This window comes from Malus sylvestris, chromosome 12 (assembly GCF_916048215.2).
Source record: "Malus sylvestris chromosome 12, drMalSylv7.2, whole genome shotgun sequence".
Lineage (NCBI taxonomy): Eukaryota > Viridiplantae > Streptophyta > Magnoliopsida > Rosales > Rosaceae > Malus > Malus sylvestris.
In genome coordinates, this window is record NC_062271.1 from 26,821,303 (window position 1) to 26,844,367 (window position 23,065).

The window sequence follows — 23,065 nt, forward strand, 5'->3', positions numbered from 1 at the left end:
TCCCTCACCTCTCAGATAAATACAATAATCAGTGTGGACGTAGTCCAAATATTGAGGTGAACCACGATACATCTTGTGTTATTTACATTATTTACAGATTCACGGTCGGATTTACGTTGTTCCAAGATCTCCGGTTTTGGGAATCAACAAAATTCATAAACTAACCATGGCGGAGTTTTTTTCAGTCATAACATCTGTGAAATGCTTACATTGCAGCGAAAATATGACACAAAATCAATTTCATAATTGTATTTGTTTAAATTTACAAATCCGACTATAAATTTTGAGTGTTAGTCGAATTTTCATTTAAAATGCAACTGTTGAGTTTTCAAACAATCTTTTTTAGGAAGATTACGAAAGTACTTATGGCTGTCCAAAACATTTCTGTCGCAATAACATGCATGGGCTCCGCGTCCGGATGAAAATTTTAGTGTGTGGAAAACACGTTTCGGTACATCAAATATTATAATTCAAATACTTGTTTATTTTTTTTGTCCATCCATTTATATTATGACAGTTAATATATTAAGAAATTTTATTTGAACCTTAAAAGCTTCTTTCCACACCCAACTCTAATATTTTTGCCCTTAAACTCTGCACTTTACCCCCAAATTAATGTGAGATAAGAAAAATATATTGAAATGAGATGAACCCATATGTGGAAGGTAAATGGGCTGCTATGGAAGGCAGAAGTTGCCTTGAAAAATCACCAGCAAATCTCTGGTGGGGCATGAGGTGGAAGTGACCGTGGGTGTAAAAAGATACTTTGAGTTTGTTTTTTGTTTTTCAGTTTTATAAGATCATCTCCAATGATGGGCTAAATGCTAAATTTTTCCATTTATTCCCCCCCCCCCCAAAACATCCTCCAACCCATGCTAAAACATAGGGCTAAAAGCCAAATGCCAAAGCTTGGCCAAATTCCCCCTTGCGAGTGAACTCGCGAGCAGTTGGGCCAATCTCGGCCCGGTCACTCTCAAACGCGCCCACGCGATGGGTTTGCAGACATTGCCCGACAGGGGTGTGCCCCTATGTCATAGGATGTCGGCCACCCAAAAAACCCCAACGACTCTATTTTTAAACCAAGGGCTGAGATCTAAGGATAGTTGGTTGATCCAACGGTCCTGTTGACCCTAAAAACTACCAAGCCTACGTGGCGCGCATGCCGAGTAATCTATGAGCTAACTATGTCCTTCGGTGAATGTGGGGCGTGCCAACTTGTTGGCCGAGCTCGGCCGAGGAGTAAAATTTGTTGATGTTGCGTTGGGTGTGCAGCTGACTTCTGCGTCTTGCGATTGCGACCGAGGAAGGAACACGTCTCGACCTCTTGGGTTCTCGAACCTGAAGACAAGGCTACTATTCTTACGAAGTTCACGAATCGTCGTCGTCGGATTCGGTCACAGTGACAGTATTCGTCAGAGTAAACTCATGCCGAATCGACACCAAAGTGTAAGGGCACAAATACTCAAAGCGGATATAAGTCTTAATAGTGAATGTGATTCGTCCGTCTGAATGCCGAACTCTAAATCCCACTTGAGAGTATCCAATCATAAAATAATTCGGCGTGCAATGCGCCGAGCTCAGTAAGCTGTAACACCTCACTTCGCCGAGAAGGCTAATGAGATGACCTTGATCAATAAGGATTCAAAAATCCTTTTCGACCAAGATTTGGATAGGTAACCAACCGTCATCGCCGCAGTACTGTTGATGTCAACGGAAGATGCTGCGAGATCGGCTGATTCTACAGCGACAGAGTTATCTATGCCGATTGAAGATATCACCGGTTGCTTTCACAATGCTGTTGATACCAACGGAAGATGTGTTAGCGAAAAGAGAAAATAAAAAATCTCAAAGTTATTGAGAGAGTTTGCGCAGGGCAGTTGTGTGTTGAATTGGAAGGGCTCTGGAATGGTGCACGACCTCTTGTATTTATAGTAGTTGTATATCTGATGTGACATTCAGGCTAAAATAATATTCCTCAGAATATTATCTTTAATATCCCACAGATTGCTTTTCAATTCTATCTCTTGCATGTAATCTCTTCTGAGCAATTAGTCTTTGATTTGATAATGTTTGACAACATCATCATCACCCTAAAAAGACCTAGCCACCCTAGGCTTCTTAAATGTCACCATTATCCAATACTTTTATCTTGGCATTCCCCCATACTTTTAGACTAGGTGCATGCAACGAATGTGATGTCAATCTTCTGAAGATACACCCAAGCCGTTCTAATCCGCTGCATTGCTAACAACTCCAAATTAATCCGGACTGTTTCGCTTGCTTGGAGGTATAATTTGCATCTTATCTTATCACATTCAAGAATATGTCAAGATAACTCACAAAAGATAATTTTTACGGTAAAAACCATAATATTATCATTTAAAAATAGAATTACCCTTATTTTCCATCCAACGGTTGGGAGCTATGCTCACTTAACGGCCTTGATTACACGGGCCGATAGTGTAAATTTGAGTCCAAACAGGTCCATATGCAAATTTAATTTTTTTAGAATATGTTATTTTAAAATACATTGAATCCAACGGCTGAGATCAAATATAATCAAATCTAATAGTAAAAAAAAAAGATCTAACGGCCCAAATTTAAATCCAACGGCTCAAAAAATTATTTAACTCAAAATTCACCTCAAAACTCTATAAATACATATGTATTTGTTCAAATCTAACGGTGAAAGTTGAAAGTTTGATGTTGAACGGTTGGTGAATTGAAATTTTGGTGTTTAAACGGTTGGTGAATTGAAAGTTAGCCCAGGGTTGAAAGATTAGTGAAAGTTGAAAGCTTGCTTTGTGAAAAATTTAGTGATTTTTCAATATTTATCGGAATTAAAATATTTTTAGATTAAAATATTCATAAAATTAATTTATGATAGTCTACATATTTATTTATTTTTAATTTAATTTAAGAAAAAAAATAGCCTAAGTTCATTATTTAATAATCTCGGGCTAAAATTTTAGGTCATAACAGTTGGAGCAGAAAAATTGTTTCTGGGCTAAAAACTAAATTTTCCGGGCTAAAATATTTGACTTTTAGCCCAATTATTGGAGATGATCTAAGGGTTGAATAGGAATTTGAATAAAATATTTTTAAAGTTGGGTGTAAAAAGAGGTTGACTGTGTTTTAATAAAATTTCCCTAGTATATTAAACTGTAATTTTGTCACATCGAAAAATCTCTCGGGACGCCTAGCACCAAAACTAATTTAACAGTTTTGGTAAAAAAAATAAAAAAAAAACTAATGAAAAATGTTTGAAAACTTTGAGTTTTAACGATAATGACAAAATAAAGGGTAGAGTGAAGAGTATCAGGATTGACTTTTTAGTATAAAAATGTGATTTTTTGTTAAAATAAATAGTACCGGAAGCTTTTCTTTAAAGTAAAAAAAAAAAAAAAAAAAAGGTACAACCCTTTTGGTAAATTTCCGGATAGCTGAGTCATAAGCTACCCAATTGAGAAGTTGAGCAAAAGCGAAAAAATGTTGGTCGCAGAAAAGAGCCTTATCTTTAGCAGTAGCCGCAACCTCTCACCTTATCTGTTGCTGAAGAGAAAAAATGGCAGGGAATTTGGAGGCACATTCTTATTAGCCAAAAGGAAAGATATGCCTGAAGATTCGAGGACATCGCCGGAACAACAGTTGGTCTTTCCGTTGAGGATTCGGGTTTCGAACACGGTTCTTGCGAGGGCTGCGGTTGCGGTGTTCGGGTTGGGATTCATCGATGCAGGATACAGTGGAGATTGGTCGAGGATTGGAGCGATTTCAAAAGAGAGTGAGGAGTTGCTGAAGATTTCTGCATTTCTTGTCGTTCCGTTTTGCTTGTTTCTCATATTTTCATTCTCTAAAGAAGCTGAGGATTGAATTGTAAGCTGCCGGGGTTCTGTGTAATTTTGTATGCTCAAAACTCAAAAGCGCTTGTGCTAGAAGTGCTTTTATTAGAAGAATGTCGAAATTTTTATTAGAAATTCAAGTGCTTGAAGTTGGAAGTGCTTCTCTATGAAACATAAGATACGTTTGAAACCGTTTTTGTAGAAAGCATTTCTGCTAACAAACGCTTATGTCACCCGGTTTTACCATAAACTTTTCAAAATATTTGTTATATAAATGATATTATTTGGAAAAATACTTGGAAGTGCTTTCTGAAAAAACATCTAGGTACTTCTCGAGAAAGTGTGTATGCAACTCATGCTTAACTTTAAGTTTTATGTCAAACGTAGCCAGAAGCGTTACATCAGAAGCGTTTTTAGTTGTCAAAAAGCACTTTCAGCTGTTTCAAAAACAATTTCAAACAGACCAACCAAAGATTACATTTCTATGTGACTGTTGACACGAAGAACATTACATATTCTTTAGCTATATTTATGTATATATGGATATAGAAAAAGTTACAATTACAAAAGAAATTAATTAACACCAAACTCTGCAGAACTCCTTATAATTACTACTTGGGTTCGATCTTCGCTGAAACTGCATATCCACCGCTGTAATCAAAGGTGCCGGAGCTGTCATTGACATCCTTTTTCGGCAAGCCATCGTTGTAGGGATGTTTCGGAGCACCTTTTGATGTTGCAAAATCCGTGGCCGAAGAAGATGCTGATGTCGAGTTTGTGTTCATCCCATCATTCTGCAGAATGGTTTCGATAGCCTTCACAAGTTCACTCATTGTGGGACGATCTGCAGCTGAATCTTCGACGCATTGCATGGCTAGCTCCAAGAACCTCCCAAACCCGATGAGAGTCCCTGAGTTTCGAATGCTTCGGTCTATTAAGTCCCCCAAACCGCAATGCTCTTCGTCATTCTTGTCCATCACTAATCGTACCTCGCGGACAATGTATTTTCCCTTCTCAATCGGTTGCCTAGCAGTTATCAGTTCAAGCATAACGACTCCAAAGCTGTATACATCGCTCTTCTCGGTCAATTGTTGAGTCATGTAGTACTCAGGATCCAGATATCCCTGAAAGTCGAGACAGTAGCTTACAATACAAGAAATGTTGGAACTGGAAAACACGATTTTCCTGCTTTGCGCTTACCCTAGCAGATCACACTTCAGGCAGTTATAAATCATAAGTTTCGAAATGCAAATTGTAAAGCTTACCAGTGTGCCTTTGACCTGAGTCGAGACATGTCCTTTTCCGCTGTCAGAGATCAACTTGGACAAGCCAAAATCTGCAACCTTCGCAGTTAAATGTTCATCTAATAAAATATTGGAGGACTTAACATCTCTGTGGATTATAGGAGGATTTGCAAGCTCGTGTAAGTAAGCCAGTCCTCTTGCCGAGCCAAGAGTGATTCGGAGTCTCCTCTTCCAATCGAGATAAATACCAGATCTCCCTGCAACTCATATTTAAGCAAAGCTCGTCATTACGCTTTACAAGTTAAATCAGTAGTGCAGATTAAAAACTAAAAAGTATGAAGTAAAAGTAAAATGCAGAACTAACCCAACAAGCTTTCCCTAAGCGTTCCATTAGGCATAAACTCATAAACCAGCATCTGCTCTCCTTGTTCGAAACAGAATCCCAAAAGACCAACCACATTTTTGTGATGAACGCGCGAGAGCAACTCAATTTCAGTCTTAAACTCGAGGCCGCCCTGCATTGATCCTTGCTGAGCTTTTTTGATTGCTATTACTTGTCCATCAGAAAGGATGCCCCTATAAACCTATGGATAACCAACCAAAATGTATATGAAAATAATCTTTTACCTTCAAGCAGAACTTCATAGATGTTACTGAACGAGTTCAATATTTACCTTCCCGTAGCCACCAGATCCTATTTCATTACTGTCAGAGAAATTATTGGTGCACTTCTTAAGCTCATCATACGAAAACCATCTTGCTCCCTTTAACTGTGGTGCACCGCCACTATCTTTTCCGCTTGGCGCCCAAGAAGCTGGACGATAGAGAAGAGTAGTGAATGTAAGCTGACCAGTGTCTAGTATTAATGACAGAATTTCAGTCTACCAATTATCCACAACATGAATGATTACTAACCGAAAGGTCTGCTTAATCCAATGGCTCTTTCCGCACGTTTCTTTTGCCTAATGGCGTAAATTCCTAATACCACAAGGCCCAGAACAAGAACGAGACAACCAGCTGATATCCCAATAATAACACCAGTGCTCATAGAGCTTTTACGCGCGTCTGAAACAATTCGGGTTTTTTACTGTCAGTTTAGCTGATCTTCTAATGCAGGGAAAATGTATATGAAGTAACACTGCGATTAAAAATTACCTGGGAAATTATATTGAGCTGGAATAAAAATGTAGGGTCCAAACTCCTTCGGCGGCTTGTAAGTCTGATTGCTCAAATCAAAACCAATCCTGATAACCTCTGACCTATTAAAATGTGTTCCTGAAGATGGAAAGAGTGCCAGATGTATTTGAAGATAGTCATTGATGTCGAAGAAAGGGTTTTCAAGCGACACTGAACCGGGAGTGAGGCCAAGTTTCACCCATATGCTCATTTCTAGTGAGTGAAACAGATTCACATTTGTCAAATCCCTGAAAGAGGGCGCTCGGAAATACAATGTTCCTTCGAAAGGATATCCACATTGACAACTCTGAGGGCTTTGCTGCTGACCCCCGGGGCATGTAGCAGATGGACAATTCGTGCTGGTAGTATATGGTTTCGTATTTGGCTGTGGAAGCTGACAGAAAGCATTTGAGCTTGACCCATTGGTGCACACCGGGTTCCCCACAAGTCTGCAATATGTAAAAGTGACAACTAAGACAGATCGTCCCAGGAAGAAACACAATATCGTAGAAAATCAAGATCAAGGCGCATAAACCGTCTTACATTAATGTATTTTGGTATTCATAACCCAGAGTTATTCTGGGAATATCATTGTTCTGCAAATCAACAAGCGTCAGTTGCTGACTGATACTATCACCCATGTTTAATGTATCGTTGAACGCATTGTTTTTCAGTTTCCTGTCAAGAGTCGGAAAAAGGATGTATGGTCAGTTTACTAAAATTATGGTAAAACCTCAACGTAGTATTCCATATTCTCCTCACACTTACACTTGCTCCAATGACGGAATGCTGAACATCTTCTCTGGCACGGTCCCTTGAAGTGCTCCATATTCTAAAACGCTGGCGTCATAACAGTAGAGAATTTAAACATAAATTTTACAATAAAGTTTTCAGAACCTCCTACGGCATTATCGTGTAACTCCTACAGACTTACATAGTGGTGAGCGAGGGTAAGGTTGAGAACCAAAGCGGAGCTTCTGATGGATCAAAGGAGTTGTTACTAAGGTCTCTGAAGAAAAACCGTTAGGACATATCAGTACAACACAAGGACAAGTGAACAACCCACAGAAATCTGAAATTGCAAATGACAACTCTATGCCATGTACTCACACATAATTGAGGGAATTCAATCCAGTTAAGTCGGGTAAAGAGCCATTCAAATCGTTGTAGGCCAAATTTCTGGATGAGAATATAAAAACCATGTAAAAGCTGATTAACCATCACTGAGATCATGGTAAAAGCACATCAAAGTATTTTCTTGGAGAAGTTGTACTCACAGTTCACCGAGATTTATAAGGTTTGTGATATTTGAGGAGACTGGTCCCGTCAGAGCATTTCTATCAAGCCGACTGTTGCAAACAAGAACAGTTTTAGTCCAATAAGTGTCAAGAAGCGGTTACACTTAAAATGTAGAAGAAAAAGCAAAATCAAGATGGTTTTTCACTCACAGAACCTCAAGAGTCTGAACAGAAAATATTGTTGATGGAATAGTCCCACTGAATCTATTTCCATCAAACAATCTGCAAATAAAGAATGACAAGCAGTTGATGAGTACAAGTATAGAACATAAACCAATAGACAGGACCAGAAAAAACTAAAAACTGATTGTTCGGAGCAACTTACATATGGATCAGTACCATCTTGGAGCTGAAAAGTCTGGCTGGAATGATACCTGAAAGCTGGTTCTGGTTGAAATGGCTGCAAGTTCATATAACAGTTAAATGTTTACGCAATAAGCAGTGGCATAATCCTTACTAGAAACTTTTTTTTTTTCAGAATGGAGAGTTTTAAAACGTAAACACTCACAAATGTTTAGCCTTCACCAGTTGGTCTAAGCCGGGAGCAACGGCGGTTGAAACTGGGATAGGTCCAGTCAACTGATTGTCTGCCAGGTCCAGCCAGTAGAGGTTGGAGAGTTTACCAAAAGAAGCAGGTATGCTACCGGTGAAGTTATTCGTATTCAAAGCCCTGAAAGAAACAAAAGTTATATAAACTTTTGAAAAGTAAAACATCATATTGGTTTGCAATAACAGTACGAATTATCAGTCCGATTCTTACAAGAAGGTTAGCTCTTTTAGATTCCCCAATTCACTCGGAATAGTTCCAGTGAAGCTGCAACCAGCTAGGATCCTAAAAGATGAAAACAGTATCGTATACTTATCTGATATAAAAACTCATGTTGCATATATGAAGTTCAAAAGGTGCAGATGTGAAAAATTGCTTGGTAAATTGTTCTTACAGGATGTTTAGCTTGCTCAGATCCCCTAATCGCGGAGAGAGAGAACCGGTGAGACCTTTGTTGAATGAAAGATCCCTGCAATGTTAATGTTTCAGATTCGTTACAAAAAGAATTCCATCCCTAACCAAGATTTAGCTAAACAAAACAACTGACACTGCAAAATAAATATGTTTTATGCATATGTTTACAATTAGACATCAAATTTGTTGTGTGTTGTTCAGTTCATAATATGCTGCAAACACAATGCTGGTACGAAATGAGGAACAATCATTACTCACAAGGATCTTAATTCAGAGAGGCCCCCGATGTCGCCTTCAATTTTCCCTTTCACGTTTATTGCTGATAATCCCCTGCACGGTGAAAATCAGAAGAGGTTCTGGTTCAAAACTTGATTAAGAAAGTAAGCGAGAATGCTCGTAATTACAAGGATCACATCAGAATTCAAGGATGAACAACACTCACAATGCAGTCACCCTCGAGTCGTTGCAAGTGACGCCTTCCCATTGCGCCCCACACGGATCGCTTGACTTGTCCCAGCTGGGTGGAACATTGCTCCATGTCTGCTTCAAGGATTGGAGTGCACTAGCTGAACCAACACAGTTATACGTCAATCAACTACCCTTAATTGAAACAATGAGGGTTTAGACCGAAGTTTAACCAAAACTTCAAAATAATTCACATTAAACCTAAATTAAATGGACTAATCGCTAAGTATCCACACACGCCCGAGAGAGAACCTACACCAAGGACCCAAACCAATCACACACTGCCCTCAATTTTTACTTTCCAACATAACAGGGTATGGTTAGTTTGGAATACCGACGCAGAGAATAGGAGGATGAACATGATATCACAAAAAAAATTTCCCAAGTCAACGGATATGAAGGTATGCTTTCAAATTATAGACCAAAAATAGAAACTACACAAAACCCAATTTTTCCATGAATTAGGAGATAAATACATATATAAATACATATATATATATTTAATTATATGAGAAATAATCATTGATAGTTAAGACTATACATACCATCATCCGGGTCTGTAACAGAGGAGATCACATGAAGCCTAGAAAAGCACAAAGCTAGAAAGAGCAGCAGCAACCGCATGGTTGCCATAGCAAATCAGCAGATATGGTGTATCAGTCTGTGAGGCCGATCAGCAAACAAGCAGAAGCCAAAAGCACATTTGTGCAAAATTCTACTTCCTTCAAATGTCAAAAAAAGCACTTTTCAAATATTTCTTCTTCCACTCTACAAACCAACCACTACACCACTTGGATTTTGATTTAATGAGGAAAATCTGGAGTCCCACGCATGCATGTACATGCTAAATCTCCATGTTCCCACCAAGCAACCAAAAAGTGCTTTTCTTGGAAGCTCTGCTTAATTCTGAGCAATGAAGCTGGATTTTCTGAGTTGGGTTTTTTCAACTGTCCAAAAAAAGCCCGGCAGGCTCGAATATCTAGAGAGAGAATCTAGAGAGAGACAGAGAGAGACGAGGAAAAAGGTTAGGGCTGGCTTTCTGGAGCTTCTTTTAGATGATTAAGCCTTGTCTTAGAAGCCAAAGCAATTGATTAAACCCAACAACCGAAATCATCATAGCTTTCAGGTTAGTCCAAAACAAAAACCACCATCACCTCATCACTACCTGTCGGGGTTAAACTTAGTTAAACAAAGTGATTAAGTTAATTAAATACAGTGGGTGGTTTTACCGTTTCCTCCGCCTGCCCGCGCAATTTCTGACGGACAATTAGCATAAGACAAATACAGTGTGAAGGAAGCAACCAACAAAGCAAGCATCTTTTGAATATACAACCAAAAGGGTCTCACGATGATTAAATTATGAAAATTAATTAAGATTATAGCTTGCAAATTAAACAAGAGATGTAATGGGTACAGTTGGCTTTAGGTGGAAGTGGGTCCAAAACGCTGACTGACATGAGAATCAAGGCGATGGGGCTCCTTCGGCTGGGACCCTTCCTGGTTTGATCCATTTTCTTTTCTTGTTGAATGGAATATGAACAATGTTCGGTCGTTTTATTTGGAAAATTCTTTATAAAGTAATCTGAAAATTAAGTCCAATTAATTGTTGATGTTAGTATCGATGACATAACAATCAAATATGATGGTATAGCGATTAGATGTTAAGAACATAAACACTAATCAATTTACTAATTAAGATATAATACATGATAATTTTGATCAAATGTATTATTTTATAACTGTCAAATGCCAATTTGTAAGTAAAATGATGTTCGCCGTAGTTGAAGAAAGAAGACTCCTTATATGTAAAGAGTTCAAAATAATGTTCTTTTTTATATGGTAAGCCGTCTTTGAAGTCATTATTTCTTACTTATAAATTATTGTATAATTAATACGAGAAAAACTTACATGCAATCAAAGACGATGAATACTGTCAATTTAACGTCGTTGCATGAGAATCTAAACAATATATAAGTTAAACCCTAATTTATTAGGAACCAGTTTCCGTAAGAAATGGATAAAAGGAGTAAGGAGTAAGACGACCTATGCCCATGGGGTGTGTGTAACTAATGTCGTTGCCTCCACTAGGTGGTGATGGTTGAGGCCATTTTTATCATGGTAGGGTCTTCTTCCTCCTTTTCTTTTCTTAGCATTCAAGCATACATAATTACAGATGAGATCCACATCATTTCTAGAGTGCAACTGTGTCTAGAAAACATCCAAATTCACAAACTAATAAAGTACAAATTGTCTAACAAATCCAACTAAAGTTTTGAGATGACGTGTGCCATTTGATTGTGGTCAGGCACGGTTGAAATGCTTTTAGTCTTTTCAGGGTTCACGAAGATCGTCATCGTAAGCAATCATTAATGAAGATGAACACTGCTTCCGCCTTAGTAGGGATTAGTCATACCCTTCGGGGTGTGAGATACCTCACGCTTTGGGGAAATAAAAAAACACCAATAACAACTCCAACTAAAGTTTTTTTTTTTTTTCGTTCACAAAGAAAATGTAAGCTAAGGGAACCAAAGGCGCAACATTGTGTAAAAGATTTATAGTTCGAATAGTTAAGGGTATTTAAATTTGTGGACAACTTAGAGTTTGATTCTCTCATTTTCAACGCCTAGGTAGTTCGAATAGTACTTATTTAACGTATCTAACATTGAGTTTGACGTCATTATCTTAGAGAAGGAAATTCCAAGCTAATACTTAATAGAATGTGGCCCGCAAATGAGTCTCACATTCATCCGTAGGCTTATGGTTCTAGACTTTTGGGTGGCATGACTTGCACATTGAAGCCAAAGACAGAGACTGCACAGAGGCATAGATCAATAAGTGGTGCATATACCATCGTACCATTTGCTAAAGGTTTTGTTTTATGTCAAAAAATCAAATTAAACCACAAATATCTCAGCACGCCGTTGCCGAGGATCTATCATTGTTGACTTTTAGGCATCGTTTGGACAAAGGTTCGTTCTTTCAAACCCTTTTCGCTCTGCTTAGCCCTATTCCTCTCTAGGGGTACTTTAGTGATAGGTTCTATAGGTGATAGTATGGATCAACATGGACAGTAGTTGGAGTCAGCAGCTCTTCTGAGGTTCCTTCATCTAGGATCCCTAGGGAAGAGGATCAAGTTGGCCCTTGGGAACAGCTTGATGAATCCCATAATTCTGAACCGATCTTACTTGAGATCACACCAGAGTCCTTGGGGTGATCTCATAGTTCCTATAGGGTGGAGACGATGGGGTCTATCCATGAGTTTTTCTTCATTTTGCCACATTCGCTTTGTTCTATCAAATGATTAGGTTTTGTGTAAATTAATAAGTTGAGTCTCAGTATTTTTAAGTTCACAAAATAGCGGCAAGATATTACTTCTAAACCGAGCCACCAGATGGGCAATATTCACTCACGTAACTGAGATTTTGAGTTCGACTCACCACCCTAAAAACCACTTATGTAAATAAACTCAACATCCAAAAGTTTAATTCCAACTCATAAGTAGTTAAGCCTATTCCTCCCTTTGTGCATATGGTTGGCTATGAAAGAGAATTTACACGGAATGAGTTCACCGCTATATAGCATCCAAGAATGAGAATGCATTATTTAGACCAGAACATCACGATAGCTGGCTATAAACTCGTTCCATGTAAATTGTTCTCCTAATTATAAGCCTGTCGCAATAACTATTGTTCTTATCCAAGTGAGGAGTGACAGTTGTCTTGTGACTAAACTGATGCCTGGACAAGACATACAGTTGACACAAAATATATCTACTTTCATTTGAACGGCAAAGAATCCTTTCATCCCAAACCAAACGTTGCTGGCCTACATTTGTGCTGTGAACACCTAAACCAGTAGCCTTGCTATTGCCAGCATTTTTGAGTTCGACACTTGTCCAAAAAAAAAATTGAGTTTGATCTAATTTTAGGTTATGATTCATGAATCATGTAACACATGCAACTGTTTTTTGGTACAATATTAAGTGCAATGTTTTCTAAGTTCTACTGAGACAACTTGAGTCACTTTAATTCAGCTCGTGTAGTTAAGCGGAAGACAATATCGATGCAACATGGAAGACAACATGTTTATCCCGAGAGGCTTCTGGTTTGGAGCTAGTAGCTTGGTTAGCTTTATCTTGACCCCCAACAAAAGGAGAAAAAAAAATTATGCATCCGTTTCATGAGTATGTTCATCTATATGCCCTTTAGATTCCACTGGAGGTGGAATAGCACAGCACCCAGTCAAAAAACCAGGCTAGGAGGCTGTCAATCCACTCCAGCCCACAAACTTGCTTGGCACCCAGTCCGTGCCAGTCTCCAGACCAGCCCATTTTTTACTGACCTTGGGACCGGCCTATTTGGCTAGCGTGTGTCTTTCACTTGCGAGTGGGCGCGAGTAGGAGATAAGAATGTAGGCAGCGGGGCCCAATGTCAGCGCACTCACCCATCACCCAGATCATGGCGACGTGGCCCTCTCTTTGTCATTGGATTTCCAACGGCTAGTTTTTCTAGACCGTTGGATTTCCAACGGTAAAAAAATTTTGAATTTCATTTTTAAACTGGACCGTCCGATCACCACGTTCCCCCCCCCCCCCAAAAAGGCCCAACAGTCAGAATTATGACCGTTGGCCATGTGGCAGCTCGTTGGCTGTTGGATTGGAATATTTTTCAAATCCAACGGTCTAGATTAATTAAAAACATTAAAATTTATTTTAAAAAATACAAAAAAATTTAAAAAAATTTACTTTTTTTTCTTCTATAAATACCTAACCCTCATCTTTTACGTCGGGATTGGTTGAAAATCTTATCGTAATTTTGACTAAATTATTGTAAACAAATAGTGACACATGTCGCATCGAGATTGATTGCAAATCTTAGCGGAAATCTATTCACAAAATAGTACGTTCGGATAATGACACGTGGCGTGACGAGATTGGTTAAAAATCTTATCCGAAATTAAAACTATTTTATTTATTTATTCTTTTATAAAAAAAATTTAAAAAATTTTAAATGGGCTGGGTGCCAGTGCATTTTTTTAGGGATTGAGATGTTTTGGCCTATTACTATTCACTAGGGTTTATTACTATTCACTTGAGTGAATAAATACGCTGGGTGCTGGCGCAAAGTCTTAGGGGTGGAATTGCTCTTAGAGTTGGACATTTTAAGTTTATGACCAGCATTGCACATCGGCATGCGCATGATGACATTGATTAGTACATTTGCGCATGGGATTCTTGAGGTTAGAGTTCATAGCGTGGAATAAGTGGTACCACACTAGTGTTTGTTAGGGTTCGTCAAATGATCAAAACCACTACAAAAATATTTTCCACACACGGTTTTTCTTCTTTTATAAACTTAAACTCTTAATTAATTTCAATTCCCTGATTTTTTTTAATTTATTTTATTGAAAAATCAGAAATACACATGAGTGTATAGAGGAACCAAAGAGGTGATTTTCACACTTTTTTTTAGTATCTCACATATCTTTTTTTTTTTAACAAATGATATTTTCTACATTAAGGAGATAGAGGAGTGGATTAAGTCTTACAATGAGGTAGCCATATAATATGATTTAAATTCGTCTTTAACTAGAATCGAACTTAAGACCTTTAGCCATATAATATGGTTCAAATTCGTCTTTAACGAAAATCAAACGAGCCTAAGACCTTTTGCCATATAATTAATGTGATTCAAATTTGTCTTTGACAAGAATCAAATGAACCTAAGACCTCTCACTTATAAGTGAAAAAAAATATCACTAGACCGTAGTACTAAGTGGTCTTACACACCATTTTTAATTTCTGATCTTCAGATTAGATAAATCAAATAAAATTAACAGACATAATTAAATAAAAATATGTAAGACGTTAAAAATGATGCGTGTTTATCATTTAAAAAAACAAAAGTGGAAAATTCATTCCCGAACTCCAAATATCTCAGGTCTAACCATTGTCAAGGCTCTATTACAGTTGATTTTGAGGAGAAGTGATTAAAAAACCAAAAAGAACCTTTTGACGGTTTCAAAAGTTAGCAGTTGGCCAGAGGGATTTCATGTGGAATGGACCTTTTCAAAGCACGAGTCCATAAATTCCATCTGGTTCTACAGAAGATTCATCAAATAAAATCAGATCGTATGCATGTAAAGAACACAAAGAAGATAAGGAGAGAAAATACTTGAATATATGATTCCCCATTTCACAATGTTGACTTGGAACTCAAATAAAATCCAATCATAAGAAGATTTAAAAGCTACCATTACATCCTTTTCAGTTTCGAATTTAGATCCTCTCTGAATTTTACTCTCCGGAACCTTAAGAATTAAGAAATTCAAATTGTTCAATAGACAGAAAGAGAGATTCAGGCTCTTGATTTATGTGAGGTGGGTCAGTAAAATGAGACAATGGGAACCATCAGATTCAAGTTGAGTAGTCTGGATTTCTTGCTCATGAGCTCCGCATAGTGAAATCTAGAGAGGATCCTCAATTTCGTACCATCCTCCAGAAATTGGTCAAAAACTCTAATATTTTTCTTCGAGTGATATTTTATCTAATATTTTTATAAAGCTAATTGAATGTAAATGGTGGTGCATTGTTCTAACTTGGCTGAAAGATCTTGTTTTGACCATTTAAGATTTTGTAGCTTGATGGGAAGGCTGACAGAAAGTAACATTTGAGGCACCTGCATACCGGGTTGCCGAAAAGTCTTCTACGTGTAAAAGTGTCAACCAAGAGGGATTGTGACGGAAAATAACACAATATCATAGAAATCAAAAGCGATCAAGAACCATGAACTCTCACATTTGTTCATTTTTGTATTCATAACCCAGAATTAGTTTGGAAATCTGATTGTTCTGCAGATCAAGAAGCTGCAGTTGTTTGCTGATGCTATCTCCCATGTTCAACGTCTCGTTAAACAAGTTGTTTTTTAGTTTCCTTGTCAAGAGGTATGAGAATATGAATGATCAGTTTCGTAAGAAATTATTTTCAAACGGCCCTTTAATTACGGTTAAACTTGGACGCATGTTTTTCTTCGAGTGTTCTCCGTTAAACTTTCGCTGTAATTCTGGATGGCCGTAAAGGTTCTCTGGCAGAGGCCCTTGTAGTGATCCAAATTCTATTATCCTCCTATTGCCATGACATAGTAGAGAGAGTTCAATACATTTTTGCACAGCCCTATTTATCTTTGTTCCTTGATTATTATTGTTGGATATATTCGATCTAAAGATCATAAATAAATAAGAGTGTGCGTAAATCATTCCTTCGTAATGCCATGATAATCAAAGATTGAGCGATATCAGAAAAATGGACAGTTTGTTGCATCATGTCAAAATTCCAAGGATCTTGATTCAGTGAGTTACCCAATATCACCAATAAGTTACCCCTTCATGCCAATGCTTGACAATGCTCTGCACATATAAGCATAAATCTGTTCAAGAAATTTCCCTTAAGAACGAGGATCTATCAAATGTCAACGACAGATCAATGGTACTCACAGCGCAGACACCCTTGAATTGTTAGCAGGTGACTCCATCCCGGCGCAAACCGCAGGGATCATTCGACTTTTCATGCAACGACATGTGTTTTGATCACATCATAAATGCTAGGAGAAAGCTATCGGATCAAGTGATTTGGACCTTTGAAATTTCATCCAACGATATACCTGTTTTGATCTCTTAGATGTTATAATAATTTTTTACCGTTAGATGAAATTTCAAAGATTCAGATTACTTGATTCAGTGCTCTTGGTGGAAGAGATCCTCTCAAATGCTAGGATCACTTAGAATAGTTGGTACTAAATTGGAATTGGGAGCAGAAATCACAAACTCAAAATTCGACGGCTCAAAGACGCATACCGATACAAACGAACAGAGAAAAACAATGGCGGGCACACTGCTATCTCGCGCCTTTCAGCTTCTTGCCTCAACCACCACCAAGTCTAATCCTTTCTCCACCGCCGTCTCCTCCCGCCTCATCGCCATAGCCGCCGGCAACCACTCCACCAGAACCATCTCAGAAAACCATCACAGGAGTTCGCTTCTTCCATTTTCACTGACTCCTTTTCGTTCCCATAATACCCTTAGAGGACGAACCCGTAGCTGCTCCTGCTGCGATTCCACCACAGAAAACCACCGTCGACATAGCCGCGGCGGCGAACCCAGCACCAAAATCAACACCAAGGTTAACTTCTCGCTCCCTTCAGACGACGAAGACGATGACAAAACGACGCTGCCCGCCGCCGCCAAGGAGGTTGACAAGTCGAAGCTCCCTCCGCCGTACGACCCTTTCAGCAAGAAGCCCGCCGTCGAGGACCCGGAAGACCCGAAGGACTTGCAAGAAGTATTCCACAAAATGCGGAGCGATGGCCTCACCAACAATGCAGTCAAGATGTTCGACGCATTGTCCAAAGACGGATTGACCCACGAGGCGTTGGAGCTCTTTGCTCAGATCAAGGACAAGGGTCATATGCCCGACGTAGTTTCGCACACCGCCGTCATTGAAGCCTACGCCAATGCCGGAAAGACGAAGGAGGCTCTCAAGGTATACATGCGGATGTTGGCCTCTGGGGTGGCCCCGAACGCCTACACTTACAGTGTGATGATCAAGGCGCTGGCGGCCGACCTCGGTGGCAATTTTCTTGGGGATGCCAAGAAGTTCTTGCTGGATATGGTGGGCAAGGGAATGCGGCCTAATGCCGGTACTTACACAGCAGTGTTTGAGGGGTTTGCAAGGCTGGAGAAGGCGGAGGAGGGGAGGGAGCTACTGGAGGAGATGAAAGGGAAGGGGTTCATGCCAGAGGAGACGGCAGTGAAGGAGGTTCTCAAGAGCAAGAGAGGACCTGTAGTTAGAACCGTCATCAACATTCTATTTGGTAAGTAGATGGATTTTGCTCATTTCATATGTTCTCCATTTCATCTTCGTTGAAAATTGAAATGTTTAGCATTTGAAATGAAATCCCAGTTTAATTCGAGTGATATTCTAATTTAATCAGTAACACATGAGGGTTTGAGAGCACAATTACATTTGATGATTATAATGTCAAAACAAAATACGTATGTGAGAGCGGGAGAAAGCAGTCCAAACATAATTCCTAGAACTCTAGGTATGTGGTTCAATTTGGTTCTTGTAACACTCAGGAGAAACATCTCCCAATCTCATTGACCTTGCCCACAAACACAAAAACAGTAGAAAGCAATGCCTGCCCGCGGTGGCAGCAGCCTCTAACCCACCAATGGTGCTGAAAACTGATGGTTAAACATGCACGGAACCCACCAATGGTGCCGGAAAACTGATGTTTAAGGATGCACATCTAGAATCCTTGTTTGGTAGGGCAATCTGATGCCCTGTGGCCGGAGCGCCCACAATTGAAGCAGGAACCTCCAAAGCTTCTGGAACTGCAAATTCAGATATCATTTCAGTGTTAGCTGATGTGTTTCGAATTATTATTGTGCTGTAAAAAGGATGAGAAACTGAAAAGATGATATACCTGTCTCGGGATGGTGACCTGCTTGATCGTTGGCCTCCAATAAGCCAATCGTCATCGATGCTTCTTGGACTCCGAGGTCTGCTGTTGCTAGATCCATAACTTCGGCCACTACTCCTAAATGAATCATCGGCACCACCATCACTACCCCAACCCCTGGAGCTTCTAAAACCATCTGATGATCCTTGACGATCCCTAAAACCTCCACCCCGGCCTCCTCCACGGCCTCCTCCCCGGCGATCTCTGCCTGAAAACCTGCCATAGTTGTCACTCACCGGCCCATCATCTTGCAGGGCTGGCAACTGCCAACACAAAATAGTACATGCATGCAATACAAACGTCAGCAGCCATTCATGCAGAAGCTTCTCTTATGACAAAGTGACCAAAAGCAAAAGTAAACCTTGGATATCTTGGAAATAGTATTTCCAGGGGGTATTTGCCTGGTCAGCAACTCTTTGGCAATCTCCTCTGGAAGATCAAAAACTGCTCCTTGAATCTGAAATTATCACCATCAGAATTTGTTTTGAGTGAAATGAATTGAAGCAATAATCAAATACGCCTGAGATGTTGTAGATACGAACCCGTTCATCTGCAATTATATGTATTTTTCCAACTTCATCAGCAGCTGTAGAATAAACATCGGAAAGAAACCCAGTGACAGATCTTGCAGACAGGAACCCTCTGGCAAACGATGGATCTCGGATAAGTTGCAATGTCGTCCATCCCTGCATATAATTTAACAGTTCAATTAATATACCGACACCACAAATGGGCTGCAGAACGCATGCCCCAAAAAACTGGAAAACAAAGATGCACTTCACATTCTACAGTATTTAATAAATAGACAGTATTTGACGATGTGATTATTTAACTTCAAAATGAACCATTTAGAAGTATCAAGATACGTGAATATTTGAAAACATCTTCCTGCTCCGCCAAACTTCAAGAAAATAAACTACTAGACGGAAAATTAAGCGTTTTATGACTTCAATTATTACCGCCTCATGAGTGATAAGGGACTTGGATGATGGAGGACGAGAAAATCCACTGAGCTGTGCAAGTGCAGCAGCAAGAGCACTTGTTCCCTGTTCATCAATCAATCTCTGTGCCGTTGGTGTGAAAAACTGTACAGATTCAGGATGCACTCCGCTAAGAGTAGCAACCACGTGCTGAGCAGATGACTCCAAAACCTCCTCCATAGTTGGTGGACTAGCAAACTCAAACTTGCACCCCACATCACGCTCAAGAGTTTTAATTGTTCTCCTCTGGTTGTTCGTAAACATCAGAACGGCAGTACCTTGTTTCCCTGCACGTCCAGTACGCCCAGAGCGATGCACAAATGTCTCTGAATCATTGGGAAGCTCGTAGTGGATAACCTGGAAGAAGAAAAAATTAATATTGCAGCCACAGGCTTAGCAAGGTGTTGGCAAATGATATGTTTAGAGAACATCTATTACAGGCAAACAAAGTGGTAATAGTTACATATACACATGTACAAGCATCCATAAAACTTTACTAAAAGTTTGATTAGAAATCATAAGAAACTCCTGAGCTTACCAAATCGACATTGGGAATATCAAGTCCACGGGATGCAACATCAGTGGCAACAAGCACAGTGAATTTCCCTTGCCGAAAACCATTTAATGTTCTCTCTCTTTGATTCTGTGATATATCTCCATGCAATGCCTCAGAAGCTATGCTACTTGTTAATGACATTGAGACTGCATCAGCATCTCGTTTCGTTTGTGTAAATACAATGGTCTTCCCACCCTTTGCATACACCTGAAGATATGACATTCTTCAGTGCTATGTGGAAAATGTTTCCTTTTTGAAGTAATTTAGAGCCATGCAGATTCATAATATAATCAACGTCACCATCTTCATCATAAACTAAACGACTTTCGAAGGAAAACACCACAACAACATTAAAGATCATATTAAAAAGTGAGGCAGCTGTGCAGCATACCTACATATTATACGTTTGAGCCAAAAAAAGAGTCAGTAATGAGTTCCAACTCTTACTGTTATAAGATCACTAAGAATGGTCTTCTTTGAAGCTGAAGTGGTTGATAAAGCATAAAGTTTGATCCCTTCTGCAAGCTTCTCGTCTTGATCGCCAACCTTTGGGAAAAAAGAAAGTCGAAAAGGAATTATTTAAGGCTCACTTTCCACTCTACAAACATAAGAGATGCAAAATTTATTAATTATTTTTTTTCCTATATTAAACAACTACAACTTCCATTGGCTTTAAGCGTTTAATATTCAGTAAACATATTTTAGGCATCACTCCATGCAATGTTCTAATGACACAGATTACACGAATAATGAAAGTTTTAAACTTAACAAAGGAAAGAAAGAAAAGAAAAATGACATTACCAAATCAATTGTCAATGGATTGTCCAAATATTTCCGTGATAATTTTTTCACCCAACCAGGCATGGTTGCAGAAAAAAGCATGCTCTGCCTCTGAGCTGGAAGCTTTTGTAGAATCACTTCCACATCCTCCTCAAATCCAACAGCAAGCATCGAATCAGCTTCATCAAGTACCAAATATTGAACTTCGCCCAATTTGAGACTGTTCCCGTTTATCAGGTCAATAATCCGACCAGGAGTTCCAACAACTACATCAACTCCACGGGAGAGAGCACTTTGTTGTGTTATGTAGGAAACTCCCCCATAGACACAAACAGTGTTTAGGTAAGGTGCAGATTCTTTCATCTCCTTTTCAACTTGCTTTGCCAACTCCCGTGTAGGTGCAAGCACCAAAACTCTAGGAAGATAACCGGTCCGCCTATAAAAACAGAAATTCATCACATCATTTTCAAAAGAACATGTCTTTAGTTATAATGTGAATAATAAACTTCATCACAAATGGTACCTATGAGAGCCTCTCTGTTCATCATCTTCTGTGAGACGCTTGAGTATTGGGATTCCGAAGGCTAATGTCTTTCCAGTCCCCGTCTTCGCACGAGCAATGATATCTCGACCTTCCAGTGCAGGTATTAGCACAGCTCTCTAAACATTTTCAACAAAGAAAGCTATCAGTAAACAACTACATACACCTACATACGTACATGTAGGGTTCAGGGTTTATGCTATAAGGGCACCTTTTAAACTGTTATAATCTGCAGAAAGCTTACATTTTTATCACACCACACATAATTTTAAGGATAATGCTCAAAAGGGTTCCAACAAAAACTAAATTACAGTAATTTCATGATAAAATTAACACTAAAATTCAAAGGAAATAGATAAGATAAGCAAAACCAGAGAGAGAAATGAAGTACCTGAATTGGGAAAAGGCTCGAAATGCCACGTCTCTCAAGGCTATCAACAAGCCGCTGAGGCAACCCCAGCTTGGAAAGAGCGAGCTCATCGTCGTCACTACCAGCGGAACCCGACTCAGTTTCCGACTCGTACTCCGAGTCGGAGTCAAGCGAGTCCTTAGAAAAGTCACCGAATCCCTTAAACGCCTCTTCACTGAGCACCGAGTTCGGAGTGGCAATGGCCGAACAAACGACACCGGAGCCCTGCCTGACCAACCCACTCTTGCCTCTCAAAACACTGTTGAAGTGAGGCCTCTCGGGAAACGCCAACGAAAGAGTAGCACTGCTCGTCGTTGCCGCAGCCGGCGCCGCCGCTCTTCTGTACAGCTCGCTGCACGGACTCTGGGCATATACAGACGAAACTCCAACAATACAAGTCATTTCTGCAATTTCTGCAGAACCCTGAACTCTCTTCGCCCTCTGCTTCTTCCTTGTTCCTTCTCCTTGCACGCAAGGTGTTTGCTGAAACTCCTCGAAGAGGAGGAAGACAGAGGATAACGAGAGAGGGAGGCTCAATCTTTAGGTCTGTGGAGGATTGAGAGCGGAGAGGATAACGGCCGCTGTGGGTTTATATAGCGAGAGGAGCAGAGGAGGGAGATAAGGCCACACTCCAGTCCAGCCCGTTGGAAATTGTATGGCCTCCCAAACTTCCACCTCGGTCAATATTTTCTCGCACTAAAGCGGATATTTCTTGTCGGGTCAGCATTTCAAATGAAGACTTGACCCGAATACCCGGTTCTTTCTTATACCTTTGTTTTTTGGCTTAATTATAGAAATAGTCACTCAATTTTCCACTTAATTTAATTTTAGACCTTGAATTTTTGTATTAGTTTATTTAGTCTTTAACAATTTATTACGCTGTTGGTCATTTTCACTAATTTTATCTATTTTTTTGTTAAATTTAAAGATATATTAGGAACTTCAACTTCAAACTTAAAAAACCAATAAAAGAAGCTAAATATAAAATAAAAGTTTATAAAAAATAACTAAAACTCGATACAAAATGTCACTCAGTACTACAGTCTGGTGGTATTTATCTTCACTTATAAATGAGAGGTTTTAGGTTCGAATCTCGTGGACGGCTAATTCGATATCAAATTAGGTTGCCCATTGTGTGGCTTAGCCAAATTGACATACCCTGAACCGAAATGCCCCATTGAACTCCGTATTGAGTTGTGTTGGCCGACACAGGAGGGTGACGAAGCCATAAAGTGTAGTGATGTGGAAAATATGAGTAAATTTAAACCTAAAAGTGTCTAAATATAAGAATGCGCTTA

The 23,065-nt window shown here is 39.3% G+C and overlaps 4 protein-coding genes across 5 annotated transcripts; 2 read left to right on the plus strand and 2 right to left on the minus strand.

Annotated features, from left to right (window-relative positions):
• The first annotated feature begins 3,460 nt into the window (after window positions 1-3,460).
• LOC126593389 (uncharacterized) lies at window positions 3,461-4,029 on the plus strand. Its single transcript, XM_050259443.1, has one exon. The coding sequence runs from the start codon at window positions 3,490-3,492 to the stop codon at window positions 3,868-3,870; it is 381 nt and encodes a 126-aa protein (XP_050115400.1). The 5' UTR covers window positions 3,461-3,489; the 3' UTR covers window positions 3,871-4,029.
• A 262-nt stretch (window positions 4,030-4,291) lies between these two features.
• On the minus strand, window positions 4,292-10,194 carry LOC126593388 (leucine-rich repeat receptor protein kinase HPCA1-like). The gene is made up of 19 exons (XM_050259442.1): window positions 9,529-10,194; window positions 8,961-9,084; window positions 8,777-8,848; window positions 8,499-8,573; window positions 8,318-8,389; window positions 8,066-8,227; window positions 7,883-7,957; window positions 7,708-7,779; window positions 7,537-7,608; window positions 7,370-7,438; window positions 7,194-7,268; window positions 7,028-7,099; window positions 6,803-6,937; window positions 6,239-6,708; window positions 5,999-6,148; window positions 5,758-5,897; window positions 5,448-5,667; window positions 5,105-5,340; window positions 4,292-4,963 (listed from the first exon to the last, which is right to left on the minus strand). Exons 1-19 carry the CDS (start codon window positions 9,614-9,616, stop codon window positions 4,451-4,453), a joined length of 2,892 nt encoding a protein of 963 aa, XP_050115399.1. The 5' UTR covers window positions 9,617-10,194; the 3' UTR covers window positions 4,292-4,450.
• A 6,515-nt stretch (window positions 10,195-16,709) lies between these two features.
• On the plus strand, window positions 16,710-18,584 carry LOC126593185 (pentatricopeptide repeat-containing protein At1g62680, mitochondrial-like). 2 transcript variants are annotated; one of them, XM_050259111.1, is made up of 2 exons: window positions 16,710-17,854; window positions 18,440-18,584. In XM_050259111.1, the coding sequence occupies exons 1-2, from the start codon at window positions 16,746-16,748 to the stop codon at window positions 18,450-18,452; spliced, it is 1,122 nt and encodes a 373-aa protein (XP_050115068.1). In that variant the 5' UTR covers window positions 16,710-16,745; the 3' UTR covers window positions 18,453-18,584. The 2 variants fall into 2 exon arrangements, with proteins under 2 accessions (XP_050115068.1, XP_050115069.1); XM_050259112.1 differs by lacking the exon at window positions 18,440-18,584 and having other exon boundaries at window positions 16,711-17,949.
• Window positions 17,984-22,419, minus strand: LOC126593184 (DEAD-box ATP-dependent RNA helicase 3, chloroplastic-like). The gene is made up of 10 exons (XM_050259109.1): window positions 21,750-22,419; window positions 21,341-21,477; window positions 20,839-21,253; window positions 20,485-20,583; window positions 20,020-20,244; window positions 19,461-19,838; window positions 19,044-19,187; window positions 18,863-18,958; window positions 18,466-18,764; window positions 17,984-18,373 (listed from the first exon to the last, which is right to left on the minus strand). Exons 1-10 carry the CDS (start codon window positions 22,167-22,169, stop codon window positions 18,289-18,291), a joined length of 2,298 nt encoding a protein of 765 aa, XP_050115066.1. The 5' UTR covers window positions 22,170-22,419; the 3' UTR covers window positions 17,984-18,288.
• Window positions 22,420-23,065: the final 646 nt, after the last annotated feature.